The 17,511-nt window shown below is 32.7% G+C and overlaps 2 protein-coding genes across 2 annotated transcripts; one reads left to right on the top strand and one right to left on the bottom strand.

Annotated features, from left to right (window-relative positions):
- Positions 1-7,781: 7,781 nt before the first annotated feature.
- On the top strand, positions 7,782-11,159 carry LOC107875554 (protein SOSEKI 5). Its single transcript, XM_016722310.2, has 4 exons — positions 7,782-8,272; positions 8,429-8,498; positions 8,601-9,488; positions 10,835-11,159. The coding sequence occupies exons 1-4, from the start codon at positions 8,056-8,058 to the stop codon at positions 10,956-10,958; spliced, it is 1,299 nt and encodes a 432-aa protein (XP_016577796.1). The 5' UTR covers positions 7,782-8,055; the 3' UTR covers positions 10,959-11,159.
- A 4,571-nt stretch (positions 11,160-15,730) lies between these two features.
- LOC107874628 lies at positions 15,731-17,434 on the bottom strand. The gene is made up of 5 exons (XM_016721389.2): positions 17,154-17,434; positions 16,859-16,896; positions 16,664-16,775; positions 16,512-16,567; positions 15,731-16,418 (listed from the first exon to the last, which is right to left on the bottom strand). The coding sequence occupies exons 1-5, from the start codon at positions 17,259-17,261 to the stop codon at positions 15,995-15,997; spliced, it is 738 nt and encodes a 245-aa protein (XP_016576875.1). The 5' UTR covers positions 17,262-17,434; the 3' UTR covers positions 15,731-15,994.
- Positions 17,435-17,511: the final 77 nt, after the last annotated feature.

Genomic DNA, 17,511 nt, shown 5'->3' on the forward strand with positions numbered 1-17,511 from the left:
TGAAATATCTTGTCAAGGCTGCAACAGGAAGTTCCTAATTCCTAGATTAGTGGGATGCTACTTCAATTAGTTTTAAATGATTGCTGATTAAGGTTAATGTGTTTTATGGGATGTTTAAGAGAATGTGGCAAATGTGTTTTCTACTATTTTTTTTCCTTTTGGGTGGGACGTAATGTTTAAGTAGCACTACCCGAATGACTCTACCCGATGCGAATTTGAATTAGTTGGACTTTAATGTGAGTATCGAACACCGAATGAAAAAAAAAAATGTTTAAGTAGCACAACGTTACTACTTCCTGGTGCATATGTATTATTACACGGGTCACTTATAAGATACTAACTAAATATAACTAGTTATAACAGGTGAAATTAATTATTTAAAACGAAATTATAGTTAGATTAAAATACCATTGATGCATGTAGGCTACTTTCACTTATTTGTTTTTATTTTTTTTTGGTCGGCAATTTTAATACAGCCTCTCAATGTGGACAAGATCTTGAAATGTAATTTTCAGAGAGGTCAGGCTAGTTCCATTTATTTATTTATTTTTCTTGGTACTAAAAGAGGAATAAAATGTGGAGGGTCCAAGCTGAATAAATTAATTAATTTCATTCTTTAAATTCGCTAAAGTAGACTCATCAGATTGTGAAAGCAAAGGCCATTAACTTTACGAATCTAGAAGATAATATATGTTTATTTATGTAGTGCTAAAATTTACGACAAAAAGGTCATTATGACGTCAAACAATTTGGACCAGCTTTAAGCTAGTGTAAATGTGTGATATTTCCTCCGTCTCGGATTAATTAGTATCATGTTTTATTTTTTGAGAGTTAATATAAACTTCAAAATTAAATTAGATTAAATTTATTTAATATTTTGAGATTAAATTAAAATATTCTTTCTTGAGTTGGGGGTCTATCGGAAACAGTCTCTCTACTTCTTTAGAGGCAGCGGTATGGACTGCGTACATTCTACCCTCCCCAGACCCCACTTTGTGGGAATACACTGGATTTGTTGTTGTTGTTGTAAATTAAAATATTAATTTAAAATCTATGAAAATAAACTAATAAAGATGTTTAATGGTATAAATTTGTAAAAAAAAAACAAAGGAAGAAGAAGAAGAAACTAAGATATGAAAATCATATACTATAAAACTTGCATTCAAGTAGTATAAATTCGTCGCATAAAATTACACTCAACCGTCTTCAATTTATACGACATGCACAAAATTTAAAAAAGAAAATAGACTCTACAATTTTTTGAAATTGAACTTATGATTTAAATGTTATGAACATTTATATGGCTACTATATTAATCATTCTTGCATCATAATTTAAAAATACTGGCATATCACTAGCTCGAAAGGGCTATTACTTCATAACCATGATGTATTAATTTTTTATTTTTTTTTGCATGCTTTTAATAAATGTGACTAGCATGAATACTCGTCATTTCAAATGATTAATTTTGGCCACCTACTTATGGTCTAAGTTGCTTCATAGTATTATAATAAATATAGTATATATCCTATCTTATCTTATCATTCAATTAATTAATTTGTGTGGATAGACGTGCGCTTAAAGAACTCAGACGACAAGCCTCAATTGCAAATTAGCTAAAACCACATGGAGATTTCTAATTTGCATTTTTATGGGCACTTTAAAGCACATTGACAAAATAAAGAGTTGTTTTCTAGTCAGAAATAAATTCATGATCTCTTAATTCAGAAAATTCAAAATAAATCTAATCTTATCGTGTGTGTATATATTAATTTTTAAGTGTATAAATAAATTTAATAAAATATCACGTATAATTTCTATGTCGATTGAAGAGGCTAGAAGATATGCAGATTTTAGGATCTTCGACAATAGTGTTCAATGACGGGAGAAGTTGCTTATGATGTTAGACTCACATATTCAAAAGAATGCAATGATATTCAACTAAACTTACATAATTCCTCTCAGATTTAACTCAATATCTAATCATGGTAGACAATACTAAATTGAAAATGTGCGTGATCTTATCTTAGAGAAGGCCATTTAATTTGTCCTTTGTGATTTGAAATTTGGCTGGCACAAGTGTTGGATATGAATAGTTTGCAGTTCTTTCCAATCATTTTTTGTTTGTTTTCCTTCTGATTAGATTTATTTAAGATAAGTCCCTTATCATATTCGTCATTGCTCATCTGCTTGACTATATATTATACACAATATACCTACGTGTTATGAAAATCATTAGCCACATTTTGTCACCTTCTGATCATATTGTAATTAATTGCGACTGCCACTATGTCGTTACTATACTCTTTTTCTTTTTCATTTTTCTTGCGAGAGTACAACATTGAAAAATTTATATATTTGATCACTATCAAAAGTAATTATAATCACCAGTCATATATCCAAAATTATACACTAATTATATATAAAATATATATATATATATATATATATATATATATATATATATATGTCATATTACAAAATATATATTTGCCGATTCTTATTTTGGTGGGTGATTACTCGGTGTAAAAATCGCGACTAACAACATTAACAATTGGATCTTGACTCATGGACTATATACACTAAGGCTTTCTAATTGCTATGGGCCTGGCATGTTGAGTAGTCCCGGCCCATGTACTTCCAGCCCAATAATTGCTCGTATTATTTGTACCCGGTGGCCTTTTTTTGACACCATTCTTTAAAGTTTGTCCATATTAGTTTAACACGTCGAATTTCTTTTAACGTAATTTGAGAGTGTATTTTGATAATCACTAATTACTTAGTATAGTAATTACATAACATAATATATTAGTAATAATTTCATAGTTGAACGGATAACAAGGCAACTCTTTTTACATAATAATCTCCCATCCTAATATGTATTTTCTATAACTTTCTATTATGTATTTTCTATAACTTTCTATTTAGAATCGTGTTCTCAGATCATGGGGAAGCAAGTTACTTTCATAGCAGCACAGAATACATACATACAGTGATACAGATATTAGAAATTGCAAAAATGATAGGGCACATTGCCGGTGCTATAAATAAATATTGTTGTTAGTACTCTCTCCGTTTCGTTTTAATTGGTCCTCTTTTTAAAAAAATATCTTTCAATTTAATTGTCTCTTTGATGAAATCAAGAAGATTTTATTTTGTTCTTCCAATACTATCCTTAACATTAAATGACTAAACAAAGTATATTTACTCAAATTTATATTTTCAAAAAGTTAATTTAGTAAAATAAACTTTTAATTTATATTTTTTTAATGAGCGTGTCAAGTAAACGAAGAGAGTAGTTGTTTTAGTAAACTAAAAATTACACAAATACACAATTTATGTTTTCAATATTACAAAAAATCTCAATTCCCTAAACATATACAAAATTCTACATATACACAAAATGTTATGTATATATCAACTATGTTATGTATATTAATAGGGAAAGAGAATAAAGTAATTTAAAATATTGGAGAGAATATAATTACTTGTAAAAAATTGGTATTTATGTTATTTATACTTAAGTAAATGCTTTGATTATTGGAAAAATTATAGAAACTAGCATCCTTAAGACTATAATTACAATAAATAGCAACACTTTTTTAAAATTACAACTTATAGCAAAAGTAGCAATATTTTACCCACTTCATAGTAATAGAAGAATATGTATTTTTCAGTTGTGTATATGTATTTATGAGTAATACATATATATAGCAACATTTTACTTAAATACAAATATAATTTCCTATTTTTCGTAATTATAAAATTATTGCTATAAAAATTATAATTAAGACTGGAGAGTTACTATTTCTGAAATTTTCTCCTTATTATTTTCGTCAACAACCCATGTGAAATTGGGCCTTTCTAGTCTGTTGAAATTTGGATTTTTTGTCGACCAACACACGCCCCTCCAATTAAATAAATAAATTCTCATGAGAATGTTTGACTAAATTGTCATCTAAATATATTCACATTATATCTGTACCACTAGAAATCACAATAACAAAGTTAATTGTATGCAAAAATATCATACTAACAATCTAATGCTAAAATAATAGCAAAGAGATAAATATTTGTAACTTGAACAAAAGATGTTGAAGCAATAAATAGCAACAGGCTAAAGATATGGACACGTCAAATATTAGATTTTTCTTGTAAACTTTGACCAATCTACTCAAGATCTCATTCGTACAGTCAGTCTGATTGGTTTTATAATTTGTTTCATTTGGATACATTTATTTGAGATTTGATGAATGGAAGGGACAACATGAGTGAAAATTAATGCCCCCGCATTAATATTTGCTTCAAATTAGCAGATGCATGTCATTCCTTCTACATAATTAATATAATTTTTTTTATTTTATTTTTACAATAATAGATTTAATGAGATTTGATGAGGTAGATATACATAGATCTTGTTCCTAAATGAGTTATCAATATCAATTTTTTTTTAGACGTGATAGTAAATTTTTACTCAAACTTGAACTATTTCATATTTCAATTGAACACCTAAATTTATGATGACGTATTTATATCAGACACTTTCATATTAAATTCTATCAAAGAAACTGTGTCTTTCTCAATCTCTCATTTCATAATCACATAAAATATGTTATTCCTTTACTACACACACTGACATTAATTGGAAGACATCTAAGCCTTTATAGCTTATGAAGTTAATGCGTACGATTAAAAAAGTTGACAAATTTTAAGTTTTATAGATATATAATGGCCGCTTGAAAACACACTATAAAAGCTTTTCAAAATTCTAATCCAAAATGTCTAACAAAATTGCTTTGTCATGTAATTTAAATGCTAATTAAAATTTATTAATAAATTTAAGGGATTAGCGATATATTTGATCTACTAATTTTTTAATATAGGATAATATTTCTAGAGAAAAGGAGTGCCACATATTATTGGCTGGCTTCCTGGCTCCATATTTTCCTGTTAGGTCTCTTTAATGAGGAGGGGAATTGTAATTTATAAACTCATCGGAAAATTCCGGCAATGTGCCTAAGTAAATAAAACAAATCCAAGTCAACTCTCTTTGACGGATTCTTAATTTATTCCCAAAATTATTTCCAAAAAATAATTAAGTAGTGCGAACATTTGACCTTCATTTCTCTTATCAGCCCCTCTTTCTAGAACCCCAAAATTCTCCAATGAAGGATTCCTAATTAAAATCCCAACAGAAAAAAAAGAAAGAAAAGAAAAGTAAAGGGGTGAATAACACTTATATAATTAAATAAATGTGTTACAGTACGATGATGAAAACATACCAAGTGAATTAAACAAGGTGAAGAGGTTGGTAACAATCACTTTAAGCTCCAATTATCTTAATGTTCCTCTCCTTAACAACTCATAGACATAACTTTTGTATATAATATTAATGAATCTTTACATAAATAACTGAATTGATTTACAGCATACTTTGTTTTTAGTTGGTATACATAAATTATATATCGATAATACATGATCATATTTTAATACTAACAGTAGTATATATTATTGTACAAAAATAGTATTGTTCTTAGAAATTTTTAAATTATGTTTTTATAATTTCCTCTCTCATTATGTGAAAATACACTGAATATGTTGTTGTTCTTCTTGTAATCCCTAGCAAGGTTAAATTTTTTAATAAAGTGAGAATATTTATAGTGCTCTAGTGATTTGATATAAGTGCCTTACATGGATACAATTTTCCCCTTAAAATGCGCGGCTGTTGTAACATCGTTCCCATCAACTAATTCTTGCAAAGACATTGTACCTCATTTTACGTTTTATAACGGGCATTTCTCAATTGTCATGATTAAAGTTAATCTAACGTTCGAGGCATAATGAGCTAAATTTACTTATAAGCATTTGACACTTTCAACTTGAGAAAGGATTACGTATAAGCATCTTCACAGTAAGTAGTGGCAGATGGAACATTATATTGTATTGAACCAACATATTTGGACATCAAATATATACTGTCATATTTGGACTATTTGAGTTATGACTTCGTAGGTCAAAGTTGGACATCATGATGGATCAATTTGGACTAACTTAAATTAAATCATCATCGAAATCGTTCTAATTCAAACCCATTATAATTAAAATCTGAACAAATTGCGTGAGTCATATGAGTTTAAGCTATTTTTGTCATCCTAAACTAAATACTAGTTCTAAATTTGAAGAGAGAAGAAGTAGGTGTCAGCTGAGATAAGAAAAATAGTTGTACCAAATTTGAAGAGAGATGGTGAAAAGGAGGATTCGTGGTATTACAAGATAGAATTTAATGGTTTATAAAGATTAATTGGCTTCATCCTTATGGTCGCTATTACTATTAGCTATTGGGAAAATTTGTTCAGAAAGAAATGCTTACTGAAAAAGCATATTATCTCTAAATATGAAAAATATAATTAGCAATTTATTTCATTTTATTTTATTTTTGAAAAATTGGGGCATGAAAAGGAAAAATGACAAGGAGATTATCAAATGAAGAACTGAACTCTCACCAACAACTTAAAAGTTAGATACTCAGAGTGAGATTAACAAATTCCAAAATTATGCGTGCAGAATTTTTCCTTATCATGTTGTATACATCAAATCTGATTTCTTTACCATGATTAAGTAAGAACTTAAAGTTATACTACTTATTACTGAATTATTACTTATTTAACAATAAAATACAATTAAAAATGTCTTATGTATTTTTTAAGCAGGTGTAAACAATAATAAAAAAAAAAAAGTAGTTTAACACACTAGATAAAAAAATATCCGCATTCAGTGTTTAATTATATCAAATTAATATAATTTATTATGGTTAAGTGATTTAATAAAATAAAATACATATTCATTAAGTAAAGTTAAGTAAAATAAATTCTACATTCAAATGCATAACATGTATAAATTGATGTAAACACCGAATATGAATAAATTTTTATACTAAAACTTTTGTTACAGGGGATCATGGAAGTGATGAACTATTAGGGATCGTTTGATAGAGTGTATAAGAATAATGCAAAATATGGTGTATTAATAATGCTTGTATAAGTAATGCTTGTGTTGGCTATACTTGCATTAGTTATACTTGTATTTTTCTTATGCAGTATTTGGTTTGATGTATTAAGAATAACATAAATTACATAATTTCTAAAAAAAGAAATTTTATTTTACAAAAATATCCTCCATGTATATTTTAGAAAGGATGCGAATTTTTTTTTTGAGGGCTAATAGTGTTTTTAATCACGTTTATACATGCATTGGATCCATTGCATTGCTAAAACTATGAATTTTGAAATATTAATAATACACGTCTCAACACATAATAGAATGTATACCTAATACAAGTCTTAGTTATAGATACGATGAAAATATATACAAAACAAAGTACTAATAATACATATTAAACTAATGCATGTATTATCTTTCCAACACACTACCAAACTACCCTAATAGTCTTGTATCTTATTTTATTTTTAGAAGAAACTACTCCTATGATTTGAATCCATGACCCTCACGGTCAACAACAATTTTATCAATTAAGCGAAGTTACCTTTCTGGGTCTAAATTTTTATTTTTTTTGGAAATTCCATAAAACCCGCAGCTATACCCTTCGGATGTGAAGTAACATCAGGGATTTTCTTGGGCAAATTCAATGTGACAGACTTGACTCAAAGACCTACTTAGGATCGACCGCACTAGACAAACTTGATGCGACAGGTAGAATCGATCCAGGAGAATCGACAGGTAGCTAGGTTTTCAACCCCCAACCAGTGAGCTCTAAATTGTGATGGGGTTAAAACTCTATATACTTGTCTAATAAGTGTCAAAAGGAAACTGAAATCAACTAAGTTGACAGAAATTTGTCATGTAGCTGAAGACTGCCGCGTCCTATTTTTGAAACTACTCCTCTCCTTCCATCCATCCACCGTCCAAACTCCAAATTCCCATACTCCCTCCTCACTCACCTTATAAACGTGAATCCCCCGCCATTCACTCTCTACACTTCTCATTTTCCACACCATTCACTCAACTCCAAACTCTCAATCCAAGTAACTAAAACCAATGTCGATGACGATGTCGAGAACGACGGAGCTCCAAATGCATAAGAAATGGAGAGGCAGAGACACAAGCCCTGAACGTACTAAAGTTTGGACTGAACCTCCTAACCATAAGCTCAATAAAGTACCCGTTGTGTACTATCTATCTAGAAATGGCCAGCTTGAACATCCTCATTTCATGGAAGTTCCTCTTTCCTCCCCTGACGGTCTCTATCTCAGAGGTATGTGAATTTTACATACCTGAAGAAATTCGTACAGTGTACGTAAAATTTCAGGATTCAGGATATTCAAATTTTCTAAAGCTGAAGAAATTCACATAGGGCGTGTCGATAAGATTTTAAATGTACTGATTTTTATTTTTTTGAGATTCTATTCAGATGTGATCAACCGTTTGAATTGTCTTCGTGGAAAAGGCATGGCGTCTATGTACTCCTGGTCTGCTAAAAGGTGAATTGCCTTTCGTTTTCTATTTAAGTTTCCGTTATCGACCGTGTTTATCGATTATCCATATGGAGCTGAAAGGAATTTCTTACTTTTTTGGCAATTCAGAAGCTTTAGGAATGGATTCGTTTGGCATGATTTGACGGAAAACGATTATATATACCCAGCACATGGTAAAGAGTATGTTCTGAAAGGATCAGAGCTTTTGGATAACGGATTTTCTTCACAGCCCGATGAAATAGCTTGTTCTAATTCTAGAAATCCAGTGCCGGAACTACAGAAATCAAGTGAAGATCGTGAGTTTCCAGCTGTTGCAAGGCGCCGGAATCAGTCCTGGAGTTCCTCCGATTTCCACGAGTACGTAGTTTACATAACCGAGCCCACCGGCGAGTTGACCGGAAAAACCGCGGCCAATGCGTCTACACAGACCGACGATAGACGACGCCGGCGAAAAGCAATGCGAATCGTCGAAGAAGAAGAGGAGTTGAGAGAAGACCGGAATATTGAACCGGACGAGGTTGACCGTAGCCCGAACGGGTCAACGGAGCTGAACAGAGGTGAAATTCCACCACCACCGTCTGATTCAAGCTCTGAAACGTTAGAGACGTTGATGAAAGCGGACGGAAGAGTGATCCTACGGCCAGATATGATCAACGAAGATCAGACGGTTAATACTCAATCAAGCGGAAAGAGCAAAGCATCTTCCGTTCTGATGCAATTACTCTATTGCGGTTCGATGTCCTTCAAGCAATGTGGGCCCGGTCATGGAAAGGAAAGTGGATTTTCCTTAATTTCACAATATAAATCAAGGCTGCCACGTGGCAGGTGTACGAATCAAGTGTTGAAGGATGTAGAGTCTCCAATGGTGGAGTATCATGGAAGTGAAGAGAAAATTAAGCTGGAAGATAAAGAGTACTTCAGTGGGAGTTTAATAGAGATGAAGAAGAAGGAGAAATTTCCAGGTCTAAGGAGATCTTCGTCATACAATGTCGAACGGTGAGTAAATTTATCCGCACTAAGTGTTTACTATGAATCATTACTTGCATGAGATGTGTTTGATATGCACAAGTACACAAATATGATGTAACTATAATTCGTTGATGTTTACATTCACTTTATTAAATCACTTAATTATGATAACTTGAATTGATTTGATGTAAATAACCGATGTGAATAAGTTTTACCTAGTCGTGGACATTTTGTTTGTGCCTTCAGCGTATTTGTTATGTTTCTTTATGTATACTTCTATATAGCTTAGACAATTACGTTTTGTGTCTAGTTAAACCTTTTAATTGAAAATGAAGATTGAATAATTTAGTTCATTAACACGTCTTTTAACTAACAAGCATCATAATGTGTTGAACTTCCACATTGATTAAGTTCACACACCTCTAAATATTTTAGCGTAACAAGGATATTTGATCTAGATTGTGTTTGTTGAGTAACACCAATATCCTGCCTATAATAAGATTCAAGTGATTGACACGGGATGACTCATATTTAAGTTATGATCTAATATAACATTTGTTTGATGGACTGGGTTAAAAACTAGAGTTGAGTCATCTCGCAAATGGTGAGTTTGTTGTGATGAGCCGGTTGGGAATCATGATCGAAATGAAGTTGCGTCCTTGCTATTTTATCTTATCTTGGACATGAGTAGAAGAACTTATCTTCGTATCATTATTGCTTTAGAAGGAGTGGTAGGTAGATGAAGGTTCCTTGCCGTGGTAAAATACTCTGCAATCTGCAGTACAATTGACGTGGGGATCCAGCTATTCAATTGTTTTTTCTTATAGAAAATGATAGGACTGAAATTGGCTCTGTACTTCTTTCTAGGACAATTGGGTAATTTCTCTCTTCAACGTAAGCAAAATAGAGCTTTTCATCAGTTTATTCATTAAAACACGTTAACTAATTACTCGCAATGGCTTGGAAGGAAACTCATTACTAATAGTCTCTCTACATTTTTCTGCCAATTTTATTTGACTACTTCCTCTTCAAGATTTTGAAAGATAACTTTAATCCTGTGAATTTATATATATATCTCATGTCCTGCTTCTTGGTTAAAGTTGAAATCTACAAATGCTATATATCAAGCATCAATATCCACTTATGTAACCTGTTAAGAGTTCCATAAAGGGATTTTTTTCCCACCTGGAAAATTTATAAAAGATCTCTTTAACTTTATAGTCAGTCCTAAATGCACTTCTATCCTATTAGTGTTGGGTTCCTATAATTGATGGTTTTTCATGCTTTATGAATATCTCCATGACGGATCTTTTCCTCTTTGAATATATTTTCTGAATCTTGATTCTTTTTCTGTGTTTGATATTGGTCTGCAGTAGTACAAAATTGGAACTGACTGACAAAGAAAGAGAAGTGAAAACAAAATGTTATCTGAAAAAGGTAAAGAATCATTCGACCAGAAAGGAAGGAAACAGTGACTTGTCTAATGACTTGCCGTAGCCTTTGCTATTAAGTATTTTTAGTAATACTAACTAGATGGTTGCAAGATGAATAGATGATAGTGGTTAAGTAGTAGTAGATTAGGAAATAGTAGAAAAAATTTGTGGAGACAATTTCTCCTGATCTCAGTTGTAGTTTTGTAAATTCAGTCATGAAAACTGGAAAATGAAAAGGAACAAAATTGAAGGATTTGACCATAAATATGTTCTTCAGTTTATGAATTTGATAAAGCTTGTTTTTGTTGAAGACATGCTTTGCATTTTTGAGTTTGGCTCACAGTGTTTATTGACATTTTAAGAGAGTCACAGGCTTGATTTGCAGATCTAAAAATTTTAAAACATATGTTGGTTGACATAAATTTCGGATCCAGTGAACTAAATAATGTGTGGAATTTGAATTCTAATCCATAAAATTTCAGTCTTAAATTTTCCGTGGGCTTGGCTACATTACCAATTCCTCAATGTTCTCTACCTTCAGTATCGAGTAGCTATAAGATACTCTTTACGCTCATTTTTACTTGTATTGACCTGACACACTGCTAGAATGATAATTTTACAATATCATCCTTTGAATAAAATAAATTCATTGTTTTGGAAAATGATTATAGTTAATAATAAAGGTAAATTAGAAATTTACTGAAATTATAGTCCACATCTCTATCTCGGAAACAACCGCTCTATCTCGCATCTGAGGTAGTGGTATGGACTGCGTATACTTACCCTCATCATACCCCACTTGGAGGAAATATACTGGGTATGTTATTATTGTTGTTGTACTGAAATTATAGTCCACAATAAGAACGTGATTTCTATTAGCTCTTAAGCCTTTAGGCAGCTGTAAACTTCAGCGCTTGTGAACCCTTCATCTTCGTTCTAGTAGGTTTACACATCAGTAAATTATACGCAAAAAGCTGTAAATGGCCATCCAAACATTGCCATATTACAGAATAACAATGTGGTTTTACCCTTTTCTCAAACATTTGCCACATGGTTGAACTCTCTGAAGCAGAAAGCAACAGGATGAACAAACGGTGGATTGCGCTATCTGCTCATAAATTAACCCTAGGGTGATAGTAAAAGCCATAAGATACACAATCATCATACATATCTGTTAAAACCCAACTTCACCGCATACTGGGAAATCATCTTTCCTCACACTAGTCATCCACATTTTCAAAGTAAAACAAACTAAAGTTCACTAGCATCTACTATCAAGCAATTCCACTTCTATAACAAAAGACTATTGTATAGTAGTTGCAGTTAAGGAATTACGTCTCTCCCAGTTGACTTGCTTCAGAAATGAAAAGCTAAAGCAAGCAGCATGTAACAAAGTTCAGTGTCAATTGCTTTGTTCCAACCTGAAGTAATAACATGTACTGTAATCCTAAAATCAAAAAGAGGAAAATGGAATATCACAATTAAGAATCAGCAATTTTAAAGTATCTTTCTGCATTTTGATCAGCATGAGTAGGCTATCACCGTCTGCATTTTCGTCAATATTATCTATTCCATCAGCCAGTTGGTCTACATCTTCCTTCGTTTCGCTGGTGCCCCTCCATCTTGATCATGATTCTGTTCATTAGCATCTTTATCTTGTTCATTAGGAAACTGTTCATTAACGCCTTCATCTTGATCATTAGCACCTGCATCTTCTTCATTAGGAACCAGTTCATTGATGCCTCCATCTTGACCATTAGCTCCGCCAACTTGCTCATTAGCGCCTACATCTTCTTCATCAGGAACCACGTCCCCATCTTGATCACTGGCACCTCCATCTTGATCAGCATTTTGCTCATTAGGAGACCCTCCATCTTGATCATGATTCTGTTCATTAGCATCTTCATCTTGTTCATTGGGAACCTGTTCATCAACGCCTTCATCTTGACCATTAGCACCTACATCTTCTTCATTAGGAGCCAGTTGATTGATAGCAGCCTGTACAAATCGACGCAACACCAAATGATTCTGAAACTTAAGCAGGTCCCTGCCACAAAATACTCATTGGAATTAATACCTTACAAGTCATATCGGGTAAGCGTACTGCCTCATTTTGTGAATTTACAATTAGAAACTTACAATATCATAAAGAATCTTCCTGCTACAAAATACTCGGACGGTGGGATGCTTGCAACCTGAAGAAATCATAAATTCTGTAATTTAAGAAAAGAAAAAAAAGAACAACAATCTTGTTCATGAAAATCAAATGCTCTTTAATATTAATATCTTACAATTTGCCACCCAAGCAGCGCATTACATCGCATACAGTAAGTATTGTATCTGATTAGTTGGGTATTTCCATGTAGGTGATTAGTCGGCTGTTCTATTGTATAAGTATTTCTCCTGCGTATAATACAGAGACCTCAGAAAAATCTTAGGTAAATAATAAAATCACGAGATGCTAAAACCACCCAATTTTCGAAATTGCATGAGACTTACAATTCAGTAAAGTACCCTCCATACACCAAGTCTTGTACCTGGACAAGAAAATGATATACATTGTTCATTGCTTAGTCTAAATTAAGGGATTGAATCCTCTTTATGAAATGAGTAGCAATTTCATCAAAATAATTCGTTCAAGTAAAAGTTAATTCCGAAATTTGGGTATCAAAGAAAACTATTTAATCGTAGAAAGATTTGGTGTGTTCACAAGAAACAATGCAGAGAGATGGAGTGAGGATCTTTACATTAAGAATGAAATGCGCAAAACGTGCAATTCGAGCCTCGCAAGCAGTGCAATAAAGGTGATGATGAAATTCCCAAATTTGTGGATCATATACATAGTTTCCTTGCATTGTATCAACTTTGTGGTTCAAGAAGCAACTCCTGTTGCAGAAAAAATTTCTCAAAGTGGAAGAGAAATATGAAGTGCTGAAAGAGAATCAATGGAAAAAAGACTTAACTGATTATGAATGTAACTTGAAGCAGAGCTGGTGGAAACTGAGACTGAAATTAATGGGAGTGAGAAGAGAATGTTAATATAGAAAAATCAGTTCTTGATTCTTGAATACAAGCTCTTTCTTGACGGTTAATTCAAACAGTGAGGGATATTCAACTAACTTTTTTTTTTTTTTTTTATGTTTTTTGATATAACAAGATTTTACAATTTACCCCTCTAAACTCTGAAACTAGTCATATTGACAATTTACTTTGCCCCCTTAACCATATGCACCGGCTTCAAAATGTATAAATAATAAAAAACCGTTACGTTTTCTTTTCCTTTGCTGATGAGAAATACAGTTATATTTCAATAATGCTACTACTATGTGAATTTTAATCTGAAAAATTGAGAAACAGATTAGGAGTTGAATCGAATCACATAAACTGGGCTAAGCTACCTTGTATTGGTCCAACTTAGTAATTTTCTTTTACATTTGACATTTATCTTAATAATAAATTCATCAAATACGTATAACTTAGAACTAAACAATGTAAAAATACCAGAATCCCGAATAAGTAAGCTTCAAATTTCGTCTCAATCTCTATTCATATATTCATTGAAAAAGGGTAAAAATACTCTTATTCACTAGCATTTACTGTCAATTAACTCCACTTCTATAACAAGAGACTACTGTATAGCAATTGCAGTTAAGGAAATACATCTCTGAATGTTGAATTGCCTCAAGAAATTAAAAGATAAACTAAGCAGCATCAAAAAAATTTCAGTGGCAATGCACCCAAGGGTGTGGCCTAGTGGTTCAATGAAGTTGGGATTGTTTTCTTCCCGTCTGTTCTTGCCTCGCTGGTGGGAGGTGGCAGGTATTCCGTGGATTTAGTCGAGGTGAGCGCAAGCTGGCCCGGACACCACGGTGATAAAAAAAAAACATAAAAAAGATTCAGTGGCAATTGCTTTGTTCCAACCTGAAGTAATAACATGTACTGTTATCCTAAAATCAAAAGAGAAAAAAGAATTATCACACAATTCTGAATTAGCATTTTGTAAAGTATGAATTCCTATTCAGAAAGTGCGTAGCTTTCTGCATTTTGATCAGCATGAGTAAGCTATCATTTTTGCGTTTTGAGCATAAGCTTGCCTCATTGCGTTGCTCATGACGATGTAGTTTCAAATAGGACTGCATATGTTGTTCCATGAAGTTAGTCTGCTGAGTTGAGCAAGGATATCAGCAGAGTTCAGCGTCTCTTTATTCTTAGATCTGAAATTTTGGTTAATATCACCACTCATATTGAAGCTAATAGAATCAGCACCACATATTTCCTTATGTGACAAACTGTACTGTTGAAACTTGAGAGGCTGGAATCTTCAGAAATGTATTTGTCTCGCTTGCTGTGGTGAAAGGAAATCTCTACTATGAATTCACGTCAAATAGGACTACAGGATTTGTATTTAGGCATTTTAGGCAGCGATAAACTCAGTTGCTCTCAATCAGCAATTGTTGGACATGCAGCAACACTACCCAAGGCAACAACAAACGTATATAATCATCTCCTTAAGTTCATCTGTACTAGCTTCTCCACTTCCGCAGTTTGAAACATGCCTGTATTTGCCAACTAATAGCACCTTTAATTGGACAAGTAATCAAGGCACCAAGGTAAAGTTTGTTTATAACCAGGTCCATAAAACAAAAAAGTATATATATATGCGTGTGCGCGCATGTGTGTGTTAAAGTCCGACTTCACCAAATACTGAAACTTCATCTTTCCCCCAATAGTCTTCCGTGGCTACAAGAAAACAAACTAAAGTTCACTAGCACTGACTGTCAAGAAATTGCATTTCTTGAGACAGAGACAACTGTATATCTGTAGCAATTAAGGAAATATATCTCTAACAGTTAACTTGCTTCAAGATAAAACATGTTGTTCCAGAGCTCAAACATGTAAAAAGTTCGGTGTCAATCGCTATGTTCCAACCTGAAGAAGTAAGGGGAAAAAGAATATCACACAAGTATGAATTAACATTTTGTGAAGTATGAATTCTGATTCTATTCAGAAACTGTGCATCTTTCTGCATTTTGATCAGCATAACTAGGCTATCATTGTGTGCATTTTCATCAATATTATCTGTTCCATCAGCCAGTAGATCTACATCTTCCTCCGTTTCGCTGTCAGGCTTCCATCTTGATCATGATTCTGTTCATTAGCATCTTCATCTTGATCAGCATTTTGCTCATTAGCGCCTACATTTTGTTCTTTAGGAACCTGTTTGTTAACGTCCCCATCATGATCATTAACACCTCCAACTTGATCATAAGCGCCTACATCTTGTTCATTTGGAACCTGTTCATTAGTACCCCCATCTTTATCAGCATTAGCGCCTCCAACTTGATCAGCATTTTTCTCATTAGGAGCCTGTCCATCTGCACCTCCAACTTGATTATTAGGATCCTGTACATTAGCTCCTCCATCTTGGTCAGCGTTAGCATCTTGATTATTAACAGCCTGTGCATTAGCGCTTCTAAAGAGATATTGACGCAATGTCACACGATTCCGGTACATAAGCAGGTCCCTGCCACAAAATAATCATTTGAATTAACACACTTACAAGTCACACCAGGTATGCGTACAGTTTCAATTTGCGGATTTGTAATTAGAAACTTACGCTTTCATAAAGAATCTTCCTGTAGCAAAATACTCGGACGGTTTGATGCTTTCAACCTGAAGAAATCATAAATTCTGCATTTTAAGAAATAAAAGAGCAACAGAATCGTCTTGTTCATGAAAATCAAATGCTCTTTAATATTAGTATCTTACAATTTGCCACCCAAGTAGCACATGACAATGCATACAGTAAGTGTTGTATCTGATTAGTTGGGTATTTCCATGCAGATGATTAGTCGCTTGTTCTATTGTAACAACATTTCTCCTGCATATAATACACACACCTCAGAAAAGAATTCTTAGGCAAATAACAAAATCACAAGATTTTCGAAATTGCTAGAGACTTACAAATTCGTAAAGTACCCTCCATACTCTAAGTCCCGCGCCTGGACAAGAAAATGAACACACTAAGTTTCTTCTGTGCTTATTTGAGAAATATAACAGAAAAAGGCAATAGTACAAATAGCTGGTTCATAAATCCTCTTTATGAAATGAGTAGCAATATCATCTAAATATGGTTCTTCCCAAAGGAACGATTAAGTTCAAATTAATTCCAAAGTTGGGATATCAAAAAAAAAAAAAAAACTAATTTGTTCACAAAAAATGATGCAGAGAGATGTGATTTGGAGTTGAGTATTCTTACATTACGAATGTATTCCTCGACACGTGCAATCCGAGTCTCGCAAAAACTGCAAAAGATGTGATGATGATAACCGTAAATTTGTGGATCATGTACTAAGTTTCTTTGCATTGTATCAACTTTGTGGATCAAGAAGCAACGAACTCCTGTTGCAGAACAAAATTTCTTCAATAAAGAACAAAGTGGAGGAGAGAAAGACTAACTGATTATGAATGTAACTGAGAATTCAAGAAAGTCGAAAAGTGCACAACACTGAGAAGAGAATGTTAATGAGAGTGTTTGTCCTAGTCTTTAGGTAATTAGAGTAGGTTAGAAAACAAAATGCCTATCTGTTATGTTTGTTCTAGTCTTTAGGAAGTAA

The sequence above is a fragment of the Capsicum annuum genome, chromosome 6 (assembly GCF_002878395.1).
Source record: "Capsicum annuum cultivar UCD-10X-F1 chromosome 6, UCD10Xv1.1, whole genome shotgun sequence".
NCBI lineage: Eukaryota > Viridiplantae > Streptophyta > Magnoliopsida > Solanales > Solanaceae > Capsicum > Capsicum annuum.